The following is a 20,312-nucleotide window of genomic DNA, read 5'->3' as shown; positions in this document are numbered from 1 at the left end:
TCATAATAGCCTTACTGTAGAAATCCAATCCTAATGCGCATTTGTTAACTTCACATTAACTGTCATGGAATGCAGTTTAATTTGCATTATTTAACTTCACATTAATTTACTTTGAATTACATATTCAATGCGTATTTTTGTGAACTGGGCATAAAAAAATTTGCTGCTCTGTCAGTGACCTACTTTTGGTGTATAGGGCCAGGGGTGCTGTGGTCAGTAGGACGATTAGAGGCTGGCCCCCAAAGATCGCAAATAGAAGTCCTCCCACACACTGGGAAAACAACACCTTCTGGACATCTGAAATAAATACACATCTGTTAAACACCATGGCTAAATAATGTATATATTCAATCAGTGAAATCACTATAGCTAAATATTGTATACATCCAATTAGTGGAACCACCATAGCTAAATATTGTATACATCCAAGTGGAACCACCACAGCTAAATATCATAGAATCATTGCTGTTTCTGAGGTCAATATGTTGATTTTACTACCGCCGGAGTTCAATAAATATTGAGCCCAAAGGGCAAGGTAAATGTTGTACTTTGAGGGTGCCAAATCAATTCACTGACCAATTAAAACCAGCAATAGTTGTTTTTTTTAATGACTAAATGCTTAAATGATACAAACTTGTTTACCAAACCTATAGTCATCTATTTTGGTTGATTGCATCTGCTGATGCAGAGAGATATAGGATTAAACAAGAAGTCTGTGAGCCAATGCTCACTAGTAATACCCCCGCTCTGATTTGAATATACGCTCTCATGAATTCCACCATATGGCATGCCCAGAAAAGAGTGTGCTGAAGTTTCAAGCACATGCAATGAGTAGTTGCTGAGAAATTTGGTATGGACAGATGCACAGATAAACAGGAAGTTGACATCAGATTTGTACAAAAATGAATCCCACCATATAGCAATCCTAGACAAAGAATGTGCTAAAATTTCGAGCACTGCAATGAAATTTTGTTACAGACAGACGCACGGATAAACAGGAAGTTGACATCAGATTTGTACAAAAATAAATCCCACCATATGGCATGTCTAGGCAAAGAGGGTGCTAAAATTTCAAGCATCTGCGATGTCAGTAGCTGCTGAGAAAACTGTGACGAAAATTTGTTACGGACAGATGCACGGATAAACAGGAAGTTGACACCAGATTTGTGTAGAAATGAATCGAACCATATGGCATGCCTATGCAAAGACTGTGCTAAAATTTCAAGCATCTGCAATGTCAGTAGCTGCTGAGAAAACTGCAATGAAAATTTGTTATGGACAGACACACTTTTTCTGTTCAATCTAACTAGATCGAATCTTGGATTTCAGCCCATAACACAGCTAGGATCGAATCATTTGATCGTAATAAAATATACTGTTTGTTTTTTGTAAACAACAAATTAATCAAAAAAATTTCTATATACAGATTCAAGAGTGTTAAACTTTGCCCTTTGAGATGTGAAGTAGAGTGAAGGTCTCCATATAACATCATATTGATAGTTAATAAGTTAATATATAGACAGATTAACAGGTAAGATCTAATTCCTCTGATATCCTTAATAACCTTGCCTTCAGTTATACTACCTTAATTGAAAGAAGGTAGTCTTCAACCAGTTCATAGAGAGAATTTTGTTTTCTTTTTGCATGTCAGATCAATATCTCAGCTGTGAAGACATTTCCATACATAAACAAAAGGAAAGACATGAATTCAAGTTCCTCGGTTTGAAAATTTCTTTTATTTCTCCTGATAAGACTGTTCAAATTTAAAATAAAATTTTGTGAAATGTATCCAAAGACAAAATAGTAGTACATTACCTATAGCTCCCTCTGTGTTGTTATCATTCAACATTCCAAAGGCGATGTTTGGTAGGACACAGGCAAAGTACAAGAAAAATGTAGTGGACGTTACTTTGTGAATTGTTTTGTTCCCTATGATGCCTACAAAGAAAGTAAAGCTTAGGATTTAAAGTATCTTTCTTACAATTGGTATTTGATTTTTAATTAATTTGCTCACTCAGTATTACGTTGTATATACCTACCATCTTTATAATCTGAGAGATAGTGAGGTAACCGTCGTTTAAAGTCACGAAGAAGACCCTGTCCTATTGGACATCGAGCTGTCCCACCCTGAAATAAATTAAAATAAATCAAGGAACATTCATATTTCCTTACATGATTCTGTATGCAAATAAAACACAAGAATTCCCGATTGAGAGCCCCCCTTTTAAACCTCTTGTTCCTCCTGTTCAAAGGCCGACAGCACAAGATGAGATTTGCGGTTCTCGGGGAGACCCTGTTCCTCGATGAGAAGTTTGGTCCTCGAATGAAGAAGCTGTTTAAATTCAAATTCAGACTCGGCCAGCAGGAGCTGATGTCGGAAGTCTATGTCCAGGAAGAGGGTGGCAAAGGTCCGGGCCGTCTCCAAGGAGGACTTAGTACTTTTCTATATATAAAAAAAGATAATACTGAGTAGGTGTCTATAGTTACTGAATTTGATCAATATATTCATTCAAATTTAAGTGCAAACTTTAATGATCATTATTTGCTACTATGAAAATGTACAAAAAGGATAGAGATTTAAGTACAGTATGAAAACAATCATTCCCAAGCCTCAATGCCATGATAATTTGAGCATGTAAGTGAAGGCTTAGTATGAAAATGGCCCCTCTGTGGCCTAATATCTTGGTGCGCTTAAGATGAACACAAAATTAAGAGGTGAAGATTTAAGTCAGGTTTGAAATTGACCCTCTTTGGCTGTATGACCCAGTGGACTTGATACATACACTAACTGATCTCTCTGACAGGAGCTTCTCTGTTCCTGGTTATCCTGTGAGCTGTAGACATGTTCACCAACCTCTCTGATGGGAGTCTTCTCTGTTCCTGGTTACTCTGTGAGCTGTAGACATATTCACTAACCTCTCTAATGGGAGCTTCTCTGTTCCTGGTTACCCTGTGAGCTGTAGACATATTCACTAACCTCTCTGTTCCTGGTTACCTCTGTGATGGGAGTCTTCTCTGTTCCTGGTTACCCTGTGAGCTGTAGACATATTCACTAACCTCTCTGTTCCTTGTTACCCTGTGAGCTGTAGACATATTCACTGACCTCTCTGTTCCTGGTTACCTCTGTGATGGGAGTCTCTCTGTTCCTGGTTACCCTGTGAGCTGTAGACTTACTCACTAACCTCTCTGACGGGAGCCCCTGTAATCAGTAAACTCTGTGACTGGCCCATGAGCTGGAGACTTGTATAAACTAACCTCTCTGACCGGAGCCATTACGAGGATTACAAACTGCACCTCTTGACTAGTGCTGCCTAAATTAGCCGGACTGTTTAATCGCGCGATGACCACATGCCGTTTTGTCAAGGTAGGAATATCGCACCTTCAGGGAATGGAAAAAAATTAAATTATTTCTAAATATTTAACATGAAGTTTGATTCACTGAAAATCCTACTTTTTCCACAGAATTTTGGTCCTTTAAGCTTTACATTCTGTAAAACATATTCTTATAATACATTATCAGTGTTGTTGGCCTTTTTAAAATTTACATTATAGTGTGTGGAAAAGCCTTATAAACACTATTCAGAGTAGAGGTCCTTTGAGCTTTTCAAGGTCCTTTGAGCTTTTCATTGCACAAGGAAGATGTTGACAATGCATTATACAAAGATGTAGCCTTTCGTTTATTTTTTTTTACCTTTGATTACCTGACTTACATGACACAAATCCAGTTCTGATCAAAATCAAAGCCGCTCTCATCACTTGTCATGGTACCCTGAATTGTCTTACTTAGTGTGTGTACTGAAATAAGAGTCAATAAAATATAAAATAAGTTATTTCTAACTAGAGCATGCTTCAAGAGACATATTCGTTGCCAACATCAGTAATATTTACAATACATAGGTATCAAAATTGACCTCTTTTTTTAATGAACTTTTATGTAGAATTGAAAGGAAGGTCAATGACAAAGTCAAGGTTACAAAGCAGTATCAAGTTCATGGTCACAAATGTAAGCCTAGTATCTTACTTGATATCTATCAATAAGCACATGCGATATTTCAAATACCTTTAGTCATTCAAAATAAATGAGAGGAAACTAGTAAAAAAAAAAAGAGGGGGTCAAAGGTCAAGTTGAAGGTCACTATTCTTGAAATTCTATAACAGGGTTGTGTTCAAGATTGTGGCAACTATATAATGCTAGATAGTGCTAACAAATTTGAACAAACACCAATGATAGCTTGGGGTAGGAGTAACAGGCAGTTCATTTAGTTTGATCAACAGACCAAGACATAGCAGCTAAGCTAGCTGCTACAATCTTGAATGTAGCCCAGGATTTTAGAAAAGCATTTTGACATGCTGAGTCTCAGCCCCCTCCTAATTTACAGGAGTTCTTCACCTGAGTCCTGAGTGAAGATGGCGTGTCTCGCTTCCTCTAGTGAGGTCTGCGAGGATACTTCTTTTTTCTCTAGTAACCTTTTGACCATCGCGTCTATAATCTGGGGTAGACCCGACTTTTGGAGGTCCAACATCAGTTGTGTCCCACTCAGGAAATCCTCCACATCCTTGAAGGCCCGAATCTCAGCATGGAAGTCCTTTAGGGGGATCTTCTGCTCAGAGCAGAAATTAAGTCAGTAGAATTATTATAAATATCAAGGAATTAAAATCAAACACTGGTAGTTAATTCATTAATACTCATGTACCTCATATCTCAAATAACCACTAAGTTGTCTTTGATAGTTTACATTAAGAAATTAAACTTAATCAATTGTTAATTAGCTCTAGATTATACAATGTACCTCGAATCTGCCGTGGAGTAATGCAAAGTCATCTTCATCTGAAAACCAATGATGACAGTTGAATTACAGATTTTTTTTTAGATCATACAGATGAAATAATATCAATTTTGTGAGAGTTCTGTAATTCGATCATTTATTTAACAATATGTCAATTCAGAAAGTAAATTTACCTGCAGATGAGTGTCTTCGTCTTCTCTCTGTAACAAACATTGTTTTTAAAACTGATCCAGTGTACTCTTAATTTACAGGAAGACGATTATTATACTAAATCATGATGTAAATTGAATTTACTCCTTTTGCTTCATTTGTTTAATTATTCCTTCAACATTTAGTTCTGTCTCTGTCCAGCAGACATGCTTCTTCGTAAAATTACCAGAAATTTCTGTAGTTTTTATTTCTTTTTTTTAATATTGCAAACTTTTACAGTTCATTTAAGACATTATTTCAAAATATAAAATATTCCAATCCAATATTTTGGGGTATTAGATTTAACAGAATAACAAAAATTAAAAATCTGCATGTTTTCTCTACTCAAAATAACGGCAAAATCTGTATACTTTCTCTGACTAATAAAAGACTAAATTGTGAAAATATCAAAATTGCTGGAATATGACCATAATGATTTTTATTCAAAGCTCAGACTTACCTAACAGACTTCATGTTCAACTTGATAGTTATACACAAATAAAAAGAAACTCCAAGAAAAATTAACATCCAACCAAGCATGCAGATATAACTAGTGTATAGAAAATAAAACCAGAAACATGATAAACAGCTAAATATGCTGCAACTGTCAGCAAGCAATTTTCAAAAACTCAACATCAAGCAAACAGCAGGCATTTTACCTTTGACTGACAAATTATCAACATGCTCAACTGTCTCTAAACGATTCTTTAATATGCTTTTCAGTTGTCCTAAAATTCCAAAAATTAAAGATCACAAGTTATTCTCTATTGTTTTGTCATGTATTCTTACAGGTTGATTTGTTAAGAATTTGCAATTCATTAATTTATTTTCATGTAGCCTTTGAGTCAAATTTATGCAAAATAAACATAGCTAGTAGAAAATATCAATGAAACTGATGAAAACCTTTGATCTCGGTTTATTTTACAAGATATGGGAATTCAGTATTAAAAAATGTCTTTATAATTCATGTTACTTTTAATATCCATGGGTGTATCACCCTCAAGATGCAGTTCGGACGGAAACCATGCAAACTAGATGCCCATAAGCCATAAGGCTCACCCGAGCCAAGTTACTCCTACTGATGTTTTGAAACCAGGACTTTATTAGCAACAATGTAAACATATACTTGTAGTACTACATACAGTGGATAGAAACTTTAACTTTTATTTTACATGTTCTTGATATTTTAGTCCAGTATTTAAAACTTTGAAATATTGTGGGCTTAATTTTTTTTCTTGTATATTTACAGAAAATCAGCAGAATTTAAAACAAATCGAAATTATGCTCGTGTCAGATTATTTTCAAAATTGTTCTTGTTTCATTAATTATTTTCAAATGGGCCAATGATTCTACTCCAGCAGAATCAAAAGTATAAATTGTTTGCAAACAGATGAAGATGCCAGCTAATTTTTGATCAGATATAAGCTTGAGCAAGGGTACGTGCTTGTTGAGTGAGCTATATAAAATCCAAATCTTTGAACCTTGCAAATGCTATCATGCAAATGCCAATTTTCAGACATGTAAACTATAAATTCCCTTTTTAAAAAAAAGAAGATATTTCAGTGATGTTCAATGGTAATTATCAAAATTTCTTATGAACAAATTACCCATCAGTATGTAACAGGAATAATGTGTGGGGGTGATTTATAATAAAACATTGATATGACCCATTGACTGCCCATTAATCTTGGTGTTCGACTCTGTGACAGAGATGTCATTTTCTGTAATTGTCCAATAATCGGAGACATTTATCCCACTGATGAGGTTGTGTAAGTTATGACTTGTGGCTGCCAACAGGAACCAATCTAATGTGTAGGAGTGAGAATCTACATAACTATCCCATCAGTCCCGACAGCTCCGTATTATTACAATCAATCAATCGGGTCAGGATTATCTCTTATCAACACTAAAACAATTCTGCTTCGTCATAATAACAAAGGGTCAATGACTGTTGGTTTGTTGTGATTATTATAAAAAATTTCCCAATGACGTATCAATATATATCTATATATAAAGTATGCTCAGCCTAATTATTCTCTTTACTTGCACATACTATTAATAGTGATAATCAATTTCATTGAGAAATTTTTCCACCTATTTTGACCTTTAACTTTTCTGCACTCTGTTGTTATGACTTTTCTGTGCTCTGTTGTTATGATGGGTCATGCCTCAAAAAAAGCTTAAGGACCACGTGCACATATCCCTCTATATTACTAAATCGAAATGTTTTTTAGACATGGAGAAAATTGTATAAAGGTATAAACAATAAGCTTATCTTTTTTTATTTTCAACATAGGGTATTTGTCAATTTTACCTCCAGGAAAAATATTCAGAGACATTGAAATATTGAGGAACAGAAATCACTGCAGGTTGTTTACTTAAGTGGGGAAAATGCAGCATGCAAATGCAGTGCTCAGTTTTTTTTCATTTGGACTAGTAAAAAAATTTTTTAATTCCATGTGAGATTATTTTACTCCATTAAGCAATTTTCCTCGGAAATGTATAACAGTGTACTTAAACTGCATTTAAGACTTAAATGGCAAGTCAAGAAATCTGTGTAATTTTCTATCCGCAGATGGAACAGAAATTGTGATTCTGCGGAATTATGTCCCCTTGAAAAAAAGAACAAATTTTACAATATTCAAATGTTAAGGATGTGCTTGCATCAACTGAAAAATAGACTATACTGCCTATATTTTGATTTATTATAATTTATATCTAAGAGGGGGGGGGGGGGGGGATTACTCTAACTCCATAAAAATACCATATATAGTCAATCAGAGCTCTTCATAGTGTGCAGTGTATATACAGAGGATTCTTAAGAATAAAATTCATGGGATAGTGTTGCAATTGTTTTATGTATGTTAAGATGCTGCAATTGACCTATATTTTCAAGATGAATGAAAATCTGATTAAAATTCTTTTAGCACATATATTCTTAAGTTATGATAATCATTATAATTAATTCCTATATGTTGACCAAACTGACATGGATCACGTCACTAAGGATTCACATTATCTGCTATTATTAACTGACATGGATCACGTCACGAAGGATTCATATTATCTGCTATTATTAACTGACATGGATCACGTCACGAAGGATTCACATTATCTGCTATTATTAACTGACATGGATCACGTCACGAAGGATTCACATTATCTGCTATTATTAACTGACATGGATCACGTCACTAAGGATTCACATTATCTGCTATTATTAACTGACATGGATCATGGCACTAAGGATTCACATTATCTGCTATTATTATCTGACATGGATCACGTCACTAAGGATTCACATTATCTGCTATTATTATTCAGATTCTGCAGATTTTCAGGATGATCATGGACTGAGGCAGATCCATTCAAACAGCTAGATTAGCCCTGCTTTGACAAACCAAACATGTACTAAGTGCTGCATCTTAGTCACACTTTTTATGCTACATGTGACCTATCTACTTTCTCGTTGAGTCAGCAGATGATTGTTTTTAGAATATGGTTCCATTCCCAAGCACTGAGAAGATCTACTGTGTGACCAAACATGTAAACATAATTATATCTGAGGTGCAGTATCTACCAGCCATGTTTCAGATGCTGCATGTGACCTCCATTTTGCGTTAACAGATCAAAGTTTTGAGAATACATAAATCATTCCTAAGCACCAATAATTCTACATTGTTTACAAATATTGCAAGTATTGAAGCATACTTTTGTATATGCTTTGGATGCTACATATGACCTATATTTACTGGTTGAATGATCAAGCTTTAAGAGAGATAAATTCTCAAGCAAGACAAGTCTTACAATGACTTATATTTTATAGATCACATCACTAAGGAAAGATTAACTTTACTTCTGATGCTGGGTTAATTGGAATAATTATAATCCTGAAGTTTTCATAAATCCTACACTGATCAGACCTAAGGATGTCGGGTACCACATCACTAATGAATGCTTCAAATGCTGCAGGTGAGATCGACCTACAATTTCCAGACATGTGATCAGGGTATTAAATATTCTCTTAAAAAAAATTATGCTCAAGTGATTACATAGAAGCCTAAATGTAACCAAACTGACAAATTACATTAGAGGAGATATGTCCAAACCAATGTTTAAGATGCTGCATGTGACCTACATTTTACAGCTTTTAAAATATCACATACATTGTACTAGGTTAATTTTTTTTTTTTTAAATCAGTGCTCCCCATTCATTTGCAATAACCAGAAGGAAACAAATGGAACATAAAGCAAAACGTGAATTTTACTGCTGTTTTCCTTATCTAACTTAATTTAAGTAATATTTTATTCATAAAAGTGAATGGGATGGGACAGCAGGCATATATATAGCCTATATTTTAGCCCTGATCTAGTCCCTCCTAGATAATCAAATATCATTCATTTAGCTGTTAAGAAAGTCTACGTGCTAGATATGATAATTCAGCAGCCCCCCCCCTTCCAAAAATAGGAGAAATATTGTCCCTATCATGTTGAGCTATATGTTATATATCCCACTGACCTCATGATTAATAGTAAAAAGGCAATAATTGATGTACATATTGTATATTTATAACCCTTGTGCAAAAGTCTAGAATATTGATGTGTTAAATTTGCTTCACCAATCAATGTACAGCTCATTTATTTATTATCTTCAAGAAAGACAAGCAGTAGTCATTGACATTGATGAACAATATAATTAACAATAGAGAGATCCTTTACCACTCACTGCGTGAGCAGCTTTAAGTACAGCCTCCTTGTCTGAGTAGATTAAGGGGGATGTATAGATCACTGGATGTAACATGCCGTCTTTATAATATACTGAATCAATATCGCATAATGTAGACATTAACATTGCTTTTGTTTAATTAATTTTGTTATCCCAATAAAAATCCAGCATGTGGAAAAAAGGATCTCTTAGTCCCAAATTAGTACCTTAGACTTCTTGCTACATGTAGCTTTCTGACCAAGTAACACCTATAACTGATGTTTTTATCAAAATTCACCATTTCTGTCAATTACTTAAAGCATGACCTTGAAGAAAGGATTTTTGTGTAGACATTAGACTAAATGTCAATAAATTTTGAGACTGACATTTAATTCTTAATTAATGACAGAAATTATCTTTTCTATAAACCTTGACCTTGACTGGAGGTTACTTTATAGTAATTACTTTAAAAACCACCCCAATAAACATGACATTTCTTCTCGGAAAATTTTAGAAAAAAATTCTTTTGAATAAATGAACTGCATGAGCATTAAATCCTTAGACAGACTTAAAGTCAAATGAACTCTGACTAAATGCATGCAGATATAAGGCCGCTGGGCCACTGTCAGAGATTTAGAAGCTGTACCAAGATCTGACCACTGTCAGAGATTTAGAAGCTGTACCAAGATCTGACCTGCTTATAGTACTGTTATGCATGCAATTCATAATAATGTGTTTAGCATGAGATAAATAATCTGCACTTAATCATTCACTAAAAATTCAAGGAAAAATACAAAATGAACCACCAAAGAAGATGTATATATATGATGTCTACTTATAGCTATATATGTATACATTACTACAGATGATAAAAATGCTTCATTCATTTTATTATCAATTTTTAACAAATTAATTAAGACATTTTAATTATAACATCATGATATTTACAACAATGATGTATGACATACCATCCTTCTTTATCAGACCACTGTTGTTTCCAGACACACCTGATCCAGTGTGGCTTCCATTGGGTACCTCCAGTAACTGGACCTCTTCTGGACTGACCGGCACCACCTCATGATCACCACGGTGCCACGCAGGGTCCCCTCCAGAAGTTTCATTGTCACTCATATCACTGCAAAAAAACTAAATATTAAGGAAATCACTGCAGTTGATACAGAGATATTAGGAGAAGTATTGACATCTGTCAGTCATGTAGAGAAGCGAGTCCAACAACGGACAGAATTAAGATTTCATTCCTACTAATCACCTCCGTGGTATACAGTCCCCAATCATGACAATACAGGAATCTGACTTATATACAGCCTGTCCATATCCAAGCCAGAATTCCAATAACTGTTTTAACCCATTTTCTATTGAATATAGATTTAACTCCTTCTCAAACTCCCACTACTGAGTTTAGGCATACAGCATATATATATTTTTTGCTTCATTTTTGTGGCTTTCTCTGGGAAAAGGTTATACACTGGCAGGTGATAATGAATTATATTATGCCAGGAAATTGTAGGCAATTAATATATTCCTGGAAAAAAAAGGAATTTATTCACAAATGATAGACAACTGTGAAGTTTCCATGTCTTATAAAGAAGATCCATTTCCTCATTTTTTTTCATAAACGTTCAATGATGAACTTTTTAATGACGACATCAAATCCTTGGGCTCCAACCACATAGGTCTTTTATCTCTTTATCAGGATCTAAGGTTTCACTAATTAAACAAAAACATCTAGGTTGCTATAGAAACAGAATTAAACGAACATTTTAATCAGGGAAACCTGGACAATACATCAAAGCCTCATGGTTCTAAGTATTGTTTAGATTTAAATTTTTAAAAATCATATTTTTCATCAAAATTGGAAGAAGGGCATGTTTTCACTAATGTTGATCTGTCTGTGTGTCTGTCAACATCTCAGCTATAGTTTTGTAAAATTTTGTTAGAAAAAGATTTTGTGCCTTTATCCAAAATACAATCACATAAGTTTTAGCTTCTCTTAAAGGGAAGAGGGGAGTAATGGTGGGTGGGTGGGGGAGTTTAAATTGGTTTTTATTACACCTCTAGTGATTTTTTACTATATTTAAAATGTAAAAGAAATTCCTTAATGTTGCTTAATCCTTAAAACTCAATTGAATTCACTATCCCCTTTCAAACTAGATATAAGAGTATAACTTTTTACACAGTTTCATGATGTATACATACAAGGTTCACATTTGATATCCAGGCCAATCAGCAATACTGTGGGTGGAGCTAGCATAATTAGCTTTCATCTTAGACTGCACTGACAATACTTGTACGTATAGGCTGTCAATAGGCAATTAGTCATGTAATCAAAGCATTTCATCTTTAAAACTTAATCCTTATTTAAGTCAAGACTGCCTGCTATCTAAAATGTAGGACTGAGCAGTTCTACCTAAAGTAAATAATTGAAGATGAATGTGATTTTTGGTGATCAACTAACATGTATTATTTCTTTTTTTTTTCAATTGTTGCTTTTATTAAAAAAAAAAATTAAATTTGTTATAGGAAATCATTAGAAAACAATGTAGTCACAAAGTTAAAAGCCATTTTACTCCTCGATTTATAGCAAAATTTAGGTAAAATATTGGGAAGGGGAATCATGAATTTGTCCTAAATTTTGCTATTACTTATTTGAAACAGGTACCAAAAGACAGTTAAAAATAAAATCAATTGAAAACAAGTCAATGCTGAACATTGGTTTTATTTAAAAAACGAATGTATGCAGGTGATCTGAAATTACATTTTCAAGTTGTTTAGTGACTGAGTTAAGAATATTAAAATCATGAAGTCCAAAGCCAGGAAAATCTAAATTTCTCAATTAGATGCCATTTACATTTCCAAAAATGGTACAAAAATGCATTTCTTGAGAATTTAACAGAAAGCAATTTCTCCCAATTCATTTTCCATTTGAATACATGATCACAGTTCATTTTGAGATTCAAATAACCATCCAATTTATCCATGATCATACAAAAAAAAGCAGTGATATGCAATCAACATTTATTTTATATATTAAACATGTTAAAGATTCCCTTACTAGATGATTTACCAAGATTTATTTCAATAATTATAATAATCAACACAAATATTTAAGGAAAATTCCTTCAGATCGAGGTTTAAATTTACTGAAGATCATTGACAAACATTTACCTACTCCGGATCAATGGCAAAGCGGACCCTCTTTTGGGAGCGGGATTTCATTTTCACCCTTTGCAAAGGCATCATGTAATCCAGAAAATAATGTTATGCTGTCCTGTTACATAATGTCAACAATCAGAGTGTGAATACTGAGCAGGTCGTAGATAAGTCCTGATGTAACAGGGTCTGTTAATCGGACTCCCTGCGACGTTACTACATATGTATGTTGATGTGTTCAAGATTCCTCCTGTTTGCTGAACTGTTATCTTGAGCAAAATGTATTTCAACATAACTTTGTCTGGGCTAAGGACCGTAGCATCAAGTGCCAACATTGCTTTACAAGCATAAGTCTGTACTTACTATAACGGATTAAGTTGCTGCCACTACTATATTTATATATTGTTGCCCTATTTGTCACAGTGACAAGCAGGGACTTAAATTAGCAGTTAGAATCAGACATTTGCCATTGTATTGTGGGTGACTGGTTACTAAATACCACTTGCTCACAAGAAAATCATCTTTATCTTAAATAAAATTGTTCATGCAGTTTCAAAAAACAAAAATAAATGCATTCATTTTGATACAATTTTATAGAGACCTCAAGGTACTAATGTTGGCAACATGATAATAGCTGCATTGTAATGGCCACAGGTTTAGTAGTCCAGAGTGCTTTAATTTGTTAGAAGTGGCCAGACTTCAAAGGATCTAGTACCCCCACAGAAAGCCTTATGAGGAGACATAGGACGTATTATACCTTAGAATGGATGAATGTTTGATGAAGTAATCAAGTCAACATTTATAACATGACTATACCTTACTGGTACATGATTTTACCTTGCTGGTGCATAACCATACCTAACTGGTGCATGACTATATATACCTTACTGGTACATTAATTACCTTACTGGGAAATGACTTTACCTTACAAGTGCATTATACCTCACTGGTACGTGACTATACCATACTGCTACATGACTATACTTTACTGGTACATGATTATACTTTACTGCTACATGCCTATACTTTACTGGTACATGACTATACTTTACTGGTACATGACTATACCTTTACTGGTATACATGACTATACTTTACTTGTACATGACTCTACCATTATACTGCTACATGACTATACTTCACTGGTACATGCCTATAATTTACTGGTACATGACTATTTATAATACCTTACTGGTACATGCCTAAACTTTACTGGTACATGTCTATACTTTACTGGTACATGTACATGACTCTCCCATTATACTGGTAAATGACTATACTTTCCTGGTACATGACTATACCTTACTGGTACATGACTATACCTTACTGGTACATGAATATATCTTACTGGTACATGACTATACTTTACTGGTACATGACTATACTTTACTTGTACATGACTATACCTTTACTGGAACTTGACTATACTTTACTGGTACATGACTATACTTTACTTGTACATGACTCTACTATTATACTGTTACATGACTATACTTTACTGGTACATGACTATACCATTATACTGGTACATGACTATACTTTCCTGGTACATGACTATACCTTACTAGTACATGACTATACCTTTACTAGTACATGATTAAACCATATTATTACCTAACATACTATATGAATTGTAATTAGGCATTTTGAACTGTTTCCTGACTGTACATGACAATAACTTACTGTACATGACTATACCTTTACTGGTACATGAGTACACCCTACTGTACAGAACATATATTTTACTGGTACATGAGTATACCCTACTGTACAGACCATATACCTAACTGGTACAATTGATACACCCTACTGTACATGACTAAACCTTGCTGGTACATGAGTACACCCTACTGTACATGACTAAACCTTACTAGTACATGAGTATACCCTACTGTACATGACTAAACCTTACTGGTACATGAGTACACCCTACTGTACATGACTAAACCTTACTGGTACATGAGTACACCCTACTGTACATGACTAAACCTTGCTGGTACATGAGTACACCCTACTGTACATGACTAAACCTTACTGGTACATGAGTACACCCTACTGTACATGACTATACCTTACTGGTACATGAGTACACCCTACTGTACATGACTAAACCTTACTGGTACATGAGTACACCCTACTGTACATGACTATACCTTACTGGTACATGAGTACATCCTACTGTACAAGACAATACCTTACTGGTACATGAGTACACCCTACTGTACATGACTATACCTTACTGGTACATGAGTACATCCTACTGTACAAGACAATACCTTACTGGTACATGAGTACACCCTACTGTACATGACTATACCTTACTGGTACATGAGTACATCCTACTGTACATGACTATACCTTACTGGTACATGAGTACATCCTACTGTACATGACTAAACCTTACTGGTACATGAGTACATCCTACTGTACAAGACAATACCTTACTGGTACATGAGTACATCCTACTGTACATGACTAAACCTTACTGGTACATGAGTACACCCTACTGTACATGACTATACCTTACTGGTACATGAGTACACCCTACTGTACATGACTAAACCTTACTGGTACATGAGTACACCCTACTGTACATGACTAAACCTTACTGGTACATGAGTATACCCTACTGTACATGACTAAACCTTACTGGTACATGAGTACATCCTACTGTACATGATCATACCTTACTGGTACAGATGAGAACCAGTTCTTTCTAATTTTTACTAAACACCAAAGATCTTGAGATCTTCCCCAATCTGTCTGTATATATTCAATTTAATTTAGATATTAAATATTATGTTTTAAAGATAAGGTGTCAATCTAATGGACAAACAGTGACTTTTATTTAAAAATATATTCTGACTTTAACTAAAGAATGATCAGTAATGAATAAATGTTGATATTTGTACTTAATAATGTAAGTTGACCTGATTTTTGGATAAAAAAAATATTGTGACTTAATTTACTAAAGAAAGATCAGCAAAGAATATATGCTAATGTCAATATTTGTACTGATGTAAGTTGACCTGATTTTTGTTTAAATATATCTCGGTCTGTATTAATCCTGATCAAACATTTATGTAATTTATCTATCTGATAATTGTAAACAACAATTTTTTTACAATGAAATTAAAATGACTTTCTCTCTCTCTCTTTGGTTATATGGTTATTATTGGCAGTTAATTTAAGCCAGCATTGTAAACAACTTTAGGCCAAAATAAAATTATTGTTTGTTTAATTTGGAATTGCCTCCCTCCTCATTTCTTGGCCTGGTATCAGATGTAGCACCCAAACACTTAATTAGCATCAGATCTAAGCAAAAACTAGCTGGGCTCTTGGTTGATGCATTGGAGATACCTTTTACAAAAGTCAAAGTAAAATAGACCTTCAATTTTGAAAAAAAAAAATAAATTCCCTTCCTACTTCTTTGGTCTGAAACCCCCCAGGTGGTAATTCCAAACAAATAATTTTTTAAGGATAGCCGTACGAATATTTCAGGTGTAATGGGGACTGGGTAATTCAGCCCGGTAGCTCAGTGATACAGCACCTGCCTGGTTAGTGGGAGGCCCTGAGTTCCAGTCCCCACCAGGTCAACACTTTTCCCCTCCTGTTTTACATGTAATCTTATCAATGCATGGAGCCAATGCTTTATTATAATGCTTATTTTAAAAATTACTGATGAAAACTAAGAGATGTCAAAACATGAAACACTGATGATCTATGTTTTGTTCCCAGCTTAACATGAGTGGAGGGTCATTTACTTTGGTCTCTAAATTTGTCAGTTGTCCATCAAACTTTGAAAATTCATATTTTTCTTCTCCTATCTGTCAGTCCACTGTGCTCTACTGATCAAGCTAAACTGGTTTAATCCATAGTCCTAGGGTAGTAGAAAGCCATGGTATAGCGTCTTTCTCCTGTCACTTCCAGTGCATGGTATAGCGTCTTTCTCCTATCACTTCAATGGCATGGTATAGTGTCTTCCCCCTGTCACTTTCAGGGCATGGTATACCAGTACAGTCTTTCCCCTGTCACTTTTAGGACATGGAAAAGCGTCTTTCTCCTGTCACTTCCAGGGCATGGTATAGTGTCTTTCACCTTCACTTCCAGGGCATGATATAGTATCTTTCACCTTCACTTTCAGGACATGGTATAATGTCTTTTTACTTGTCACTTCCAGGTGATGATATAATGTCTTTCATCTGTCACTTCTTGGCACAATTACTACACCAAGTAAGTGTTCAGGAAGGGAGAAAATGCAACAAAACAAACCAGGATTCACTTGAATCCCCAGCAGATATTTCAGTGGGTATATATATACTAGAACATATCTAGTTGATAGCTCAGTGGATAGAACATATCTGTCTCGAGTTCAAGGGGGGGGGGGGGGGGGGTTAGGTTCTGGTATGTTCTGTCATATTTTCTCCCTATTACATTTGGTTTCCTTGTTAGGACCCTTTCGGTACTCTCTGGTGGGTCTCTGTGGTGGTAAAATGTGATTGACCGTAAAACATAGCTCAACACAGTGTTAACACTCCATAAGAGATGACACATTTCTTCTCTGAATTGGGACAATTGGTAGTGAGTGATGTATGGCTAATTCATACTACCCTGGGCTTGTGGATTAATCTGCTTAATCAGTAGAGCACTGGTCTGGCATGCCAGAGGTTCTGGGTTCAATCCCTTGCTAAGGCACAAACCTGTGTTGGTTATTCATGATATGTGAGATGATATTGATTTATATATGTTTCAAAATTTGTTTCTGTGGTTTAGTAGGTTCTCATATGCTTTTGTTCTAATGTGACTGAATATATTTAAATCAGCAAATGAATCAATCTTAATATTAAATACATTACACAGCAGGTTTTTTTATGGTCTTAATTTTTTTTTGAAACTTAAATTGTTCCCTCCAGGGGTTGCCAAACATTTAACCAGTACGTGTCCACATGCTTTGGTCACCAAGCTGTGAGGGTGTATCTAGGTTATCAGTCCCCAAACTTTAAAAATTTGAATTGACCGTGTATTGGAGAATAGACTAAGCTTATGTGTTTCCCCTCATTTATCATTAATAAGACAAACACACAGATCTGATGACCTTTTTCAGATAAATTCTGTGATCAAATGTATTCACTAAACAAAGCGTGGATACACGGATCAAAATGTTCACCTGAATATCACCAGATTTCCTATCTTTTGTTTTTATATAAAATTTTGGAGTTCAGTCACTTATTGATCATAAACAGGAACAATCCTGGGAGGATTGGCAACTAAAACTTCGGAATAGAACCACAGACAGTTCATAATAAAAATTACACCTTAAATCTCTTCCATATTTTTTGTCACCAGAATTCCTAGTATCTTTTGTTTTTATTTAAAATTTTGGAGTTCAGTCACTTATTGATCATAAACAGGAAATCAATTAAATCATGGGAGCATGATGACTAAAACTTAGGAAATAAACCCAGTAGACAGTCAAGTCAAAGTTCATAAAAATTACACCTTAAATCTGTTCTATATTTTTTGTCACAATGACAATTTATACAATGGGGAGCAGATCAAAGATAATTTAATAGACTGTCAAAAAAAATCAAGCTTGCAGATGAGTATAGAACACATTCATACAGGGACCTATAAACTATATATATAGTAATATAGGTCCCTCCATTCAGACAAGCAAATTTCAATCAGAAAAGCTCTCTTTTGCCTTGACTCAATCTAGCAAAATAAAACCCTGAGATACACATACTCATGCAAATTTCTGTATGTAATTTAGAATTTATTAATTTGTCATTATTTAGCAGCACTGCTAATTTCTTAAAGATACAGCTTTGGGACACTTTGTTATGAAAAAAAAATTTTACAAAACATTAGAATATGATTATTGTATTTATAATAAACTTATAATAATTACTTTACAAATCAGCTTAAAATAATATTACAAGTAAAAAGGCAATGAATAACTAACAGTTTCAAGTAACAAAGAAATGAATCCAGCATCTAAATATATATATTTATGCTTGCATGGAATGAAAAACAAAATAGTAACATTTCAGAGTTAAATTGATAATTCTGGATTATTGTGGTCACTTGAAATTTTAAAGCAAATCATTTAAAAGCTGCTTCCCCTTAAATATAATTATAAATAAATATAAAACAGCGGATTTTATTACATCTACTATTTCGTTCTTTAAATAAAAAAGATAACAAGGATTCCCCAAATGCATCTGTAAATCTTACCTTGTAAAGATTGAGTTTACCTGCAGGAGATGAATGCATACAGGTATATAGGTATGTAAACATAAACTATATAGTTAAAGGGAGACAACTCAGCTTTTAATAAAAGACCATTTCATAATGGGTGCAGATTTTAATCCTGTATAATGAAAATAAGTATACAACTCTCTTTCTGAACCTACCATACAAATAAGAACACAATATCATAACATGCTATCTGTTTTATCAACCTCTCATTCACCTCTAAGCACAATAATACTAAGTTTTGTTTGTTGTTTTTTTTTAACCTGTAAAAAAAGAAGAAAAAAAGTGCAACTTCCCATATGATTAAAACGCAACTTTTACTGCTGGGCATTACAATGTTTTTGCATTTTTATTAACACATTATTTAATGATTTATCATTTCAGATTATTTAATGCCTTTAATAAATCTTTGACTGAATTATTAAATATGATTAAATTCACCTATCCTTTCTTAGTGGATAATTATAAAGTGAAAACTTTGTATTTTAAGTTTCCTTCCAATACACACGTTGGTTAAATAAATATTTTTATAAACAAAAGGCTTCTGGGCAAGAGTATTCACCAAATTCACCTTATAAATGAATCTCACACAAATCCACCACATAATTATACACTCATACTAGTCAGGAATCTCACTGGTTTGATTTACGTTACTATTTTCATAAATTTAACAAACGAGTTTGCATAGGAATGCAAGTTTGCTGTTCTTCACTTGAAAAGGTATTAAAAGATTGCTGACATATTTCAATGTTAAATCTGGATTCCTATCTGGGCCCCATGCACCTATTATCCTTTGCACTATAACTGGAGTCTGAAGAAAAGTGACTCTAAATCACTTATAAGCATGTCAGTATACAACACTATATATCAACTGGAGCCTGTTCATTTTGTGGTCCGTCATTCACTTATATCACACTTCGTGGAAGTATATGATTTGACTTGAATGTCACAAGGATTTAATTAAAGCTTGCATATCAATTTGAAAAAGTAAATCAAGATTCCCAAATGTTTGCTCTTTAAATGATTTTTTTTTTATTTAAAAATATACAGAAAATCTAATTTAGTGTTTCAGATTCCCATCACACCCCTTCTATTACTTTTCTCCTTTTGCATTGGATGCATCTCCAAACTCATCTCAAAAAATCTGATTTACACACAAAATAAGTTAAAGTGAAGAAGTTTACTTAGTTTGCTGAATATAGA

General features: G+C 34.1%; 1 protein-coding gene across 2 annotated transcripts in view; it reads right to left on the bottom strand.

Moving 5' to 3' along the window:
- The window catches only part of LOC133175005 (solute carrier family 4 member 11-like), a 30,918-nt gene that overhangs the window by 8,265 nt on the left and 2,341 nt on the right, over positions 1-20,312 (bottom strand). The window contains exons 1-12 of one of the 2 annotated variants that reach the window (XM_061310099.1): positions 12,872-13,023; positions 10,650-10,816; positions 5,636-5,704; positions 4,961-4,987; positions 4,791-4,828; positions 4,391-4,601; positions 3,711-3,795; positions 3,256-3,379; positions 2,231-2,443; positions 2,040-2,127; positions 1,816-1,938; positions 184-297 (exon numbers count right to left, since the gene is read on the bottom strand). In XM_061310099.1, coding sequence (XP_061166083.1) covers positions 184-297; positions 1,816-1,938; positions 2,040-2,127; positions 2,231-2,443; positions 3,256-3,379; positions 3,711-3,795; positions 4,391-4,601; positions 4,791-4,828; positions 4,961-4,987; positions 5,636-5,704; positions 10,650-10,816; positions 12,872-12,942 — 1,330 coding nt within the window. In that variant the 5' untranslated portion in view covers positions 12,943-13,023. Of the gene's footprint in view, positions 1-183; positions 298-1,815; positions 1,939-2,039; positions 2,128-2,230; positions 2,444-3,255; positions 3,380-3,710; positions 3,796-4,390; positions 4,602-4,790; positions 4,829-4,960; positions 4,988-5,635; positions 5,705-10,649; positions 10,817-12,871; positions 13,024-20,312 lie in introns of those variants that run through there. The other variant, XM_061310100.1, reaches the window with a different exon arrangement.

The sequence above is a fragment of the Saccostrea echinata genome, unplaced genomic scaffold, assembly GCF_033153115.1.
Source record: "Saccostrea echinata isolate AGI-Se365-2 ecotype Australia unplaced genomic scaffold, CSIRO_AGI_Sech_v1 ptg000060l, whole genome shotgun sequence".
NCBI lineage: Eukaryota > Metazoa > Mollusca > Bivalvia > Ostreida > Ostreidae > Saccostrea > Saccostrea echinata.
The sequence above is the reverse complement of the archived record's forward strand: the minus strand, read 5'-3'. Positions and strand labels throughout refer to the sequence as shown.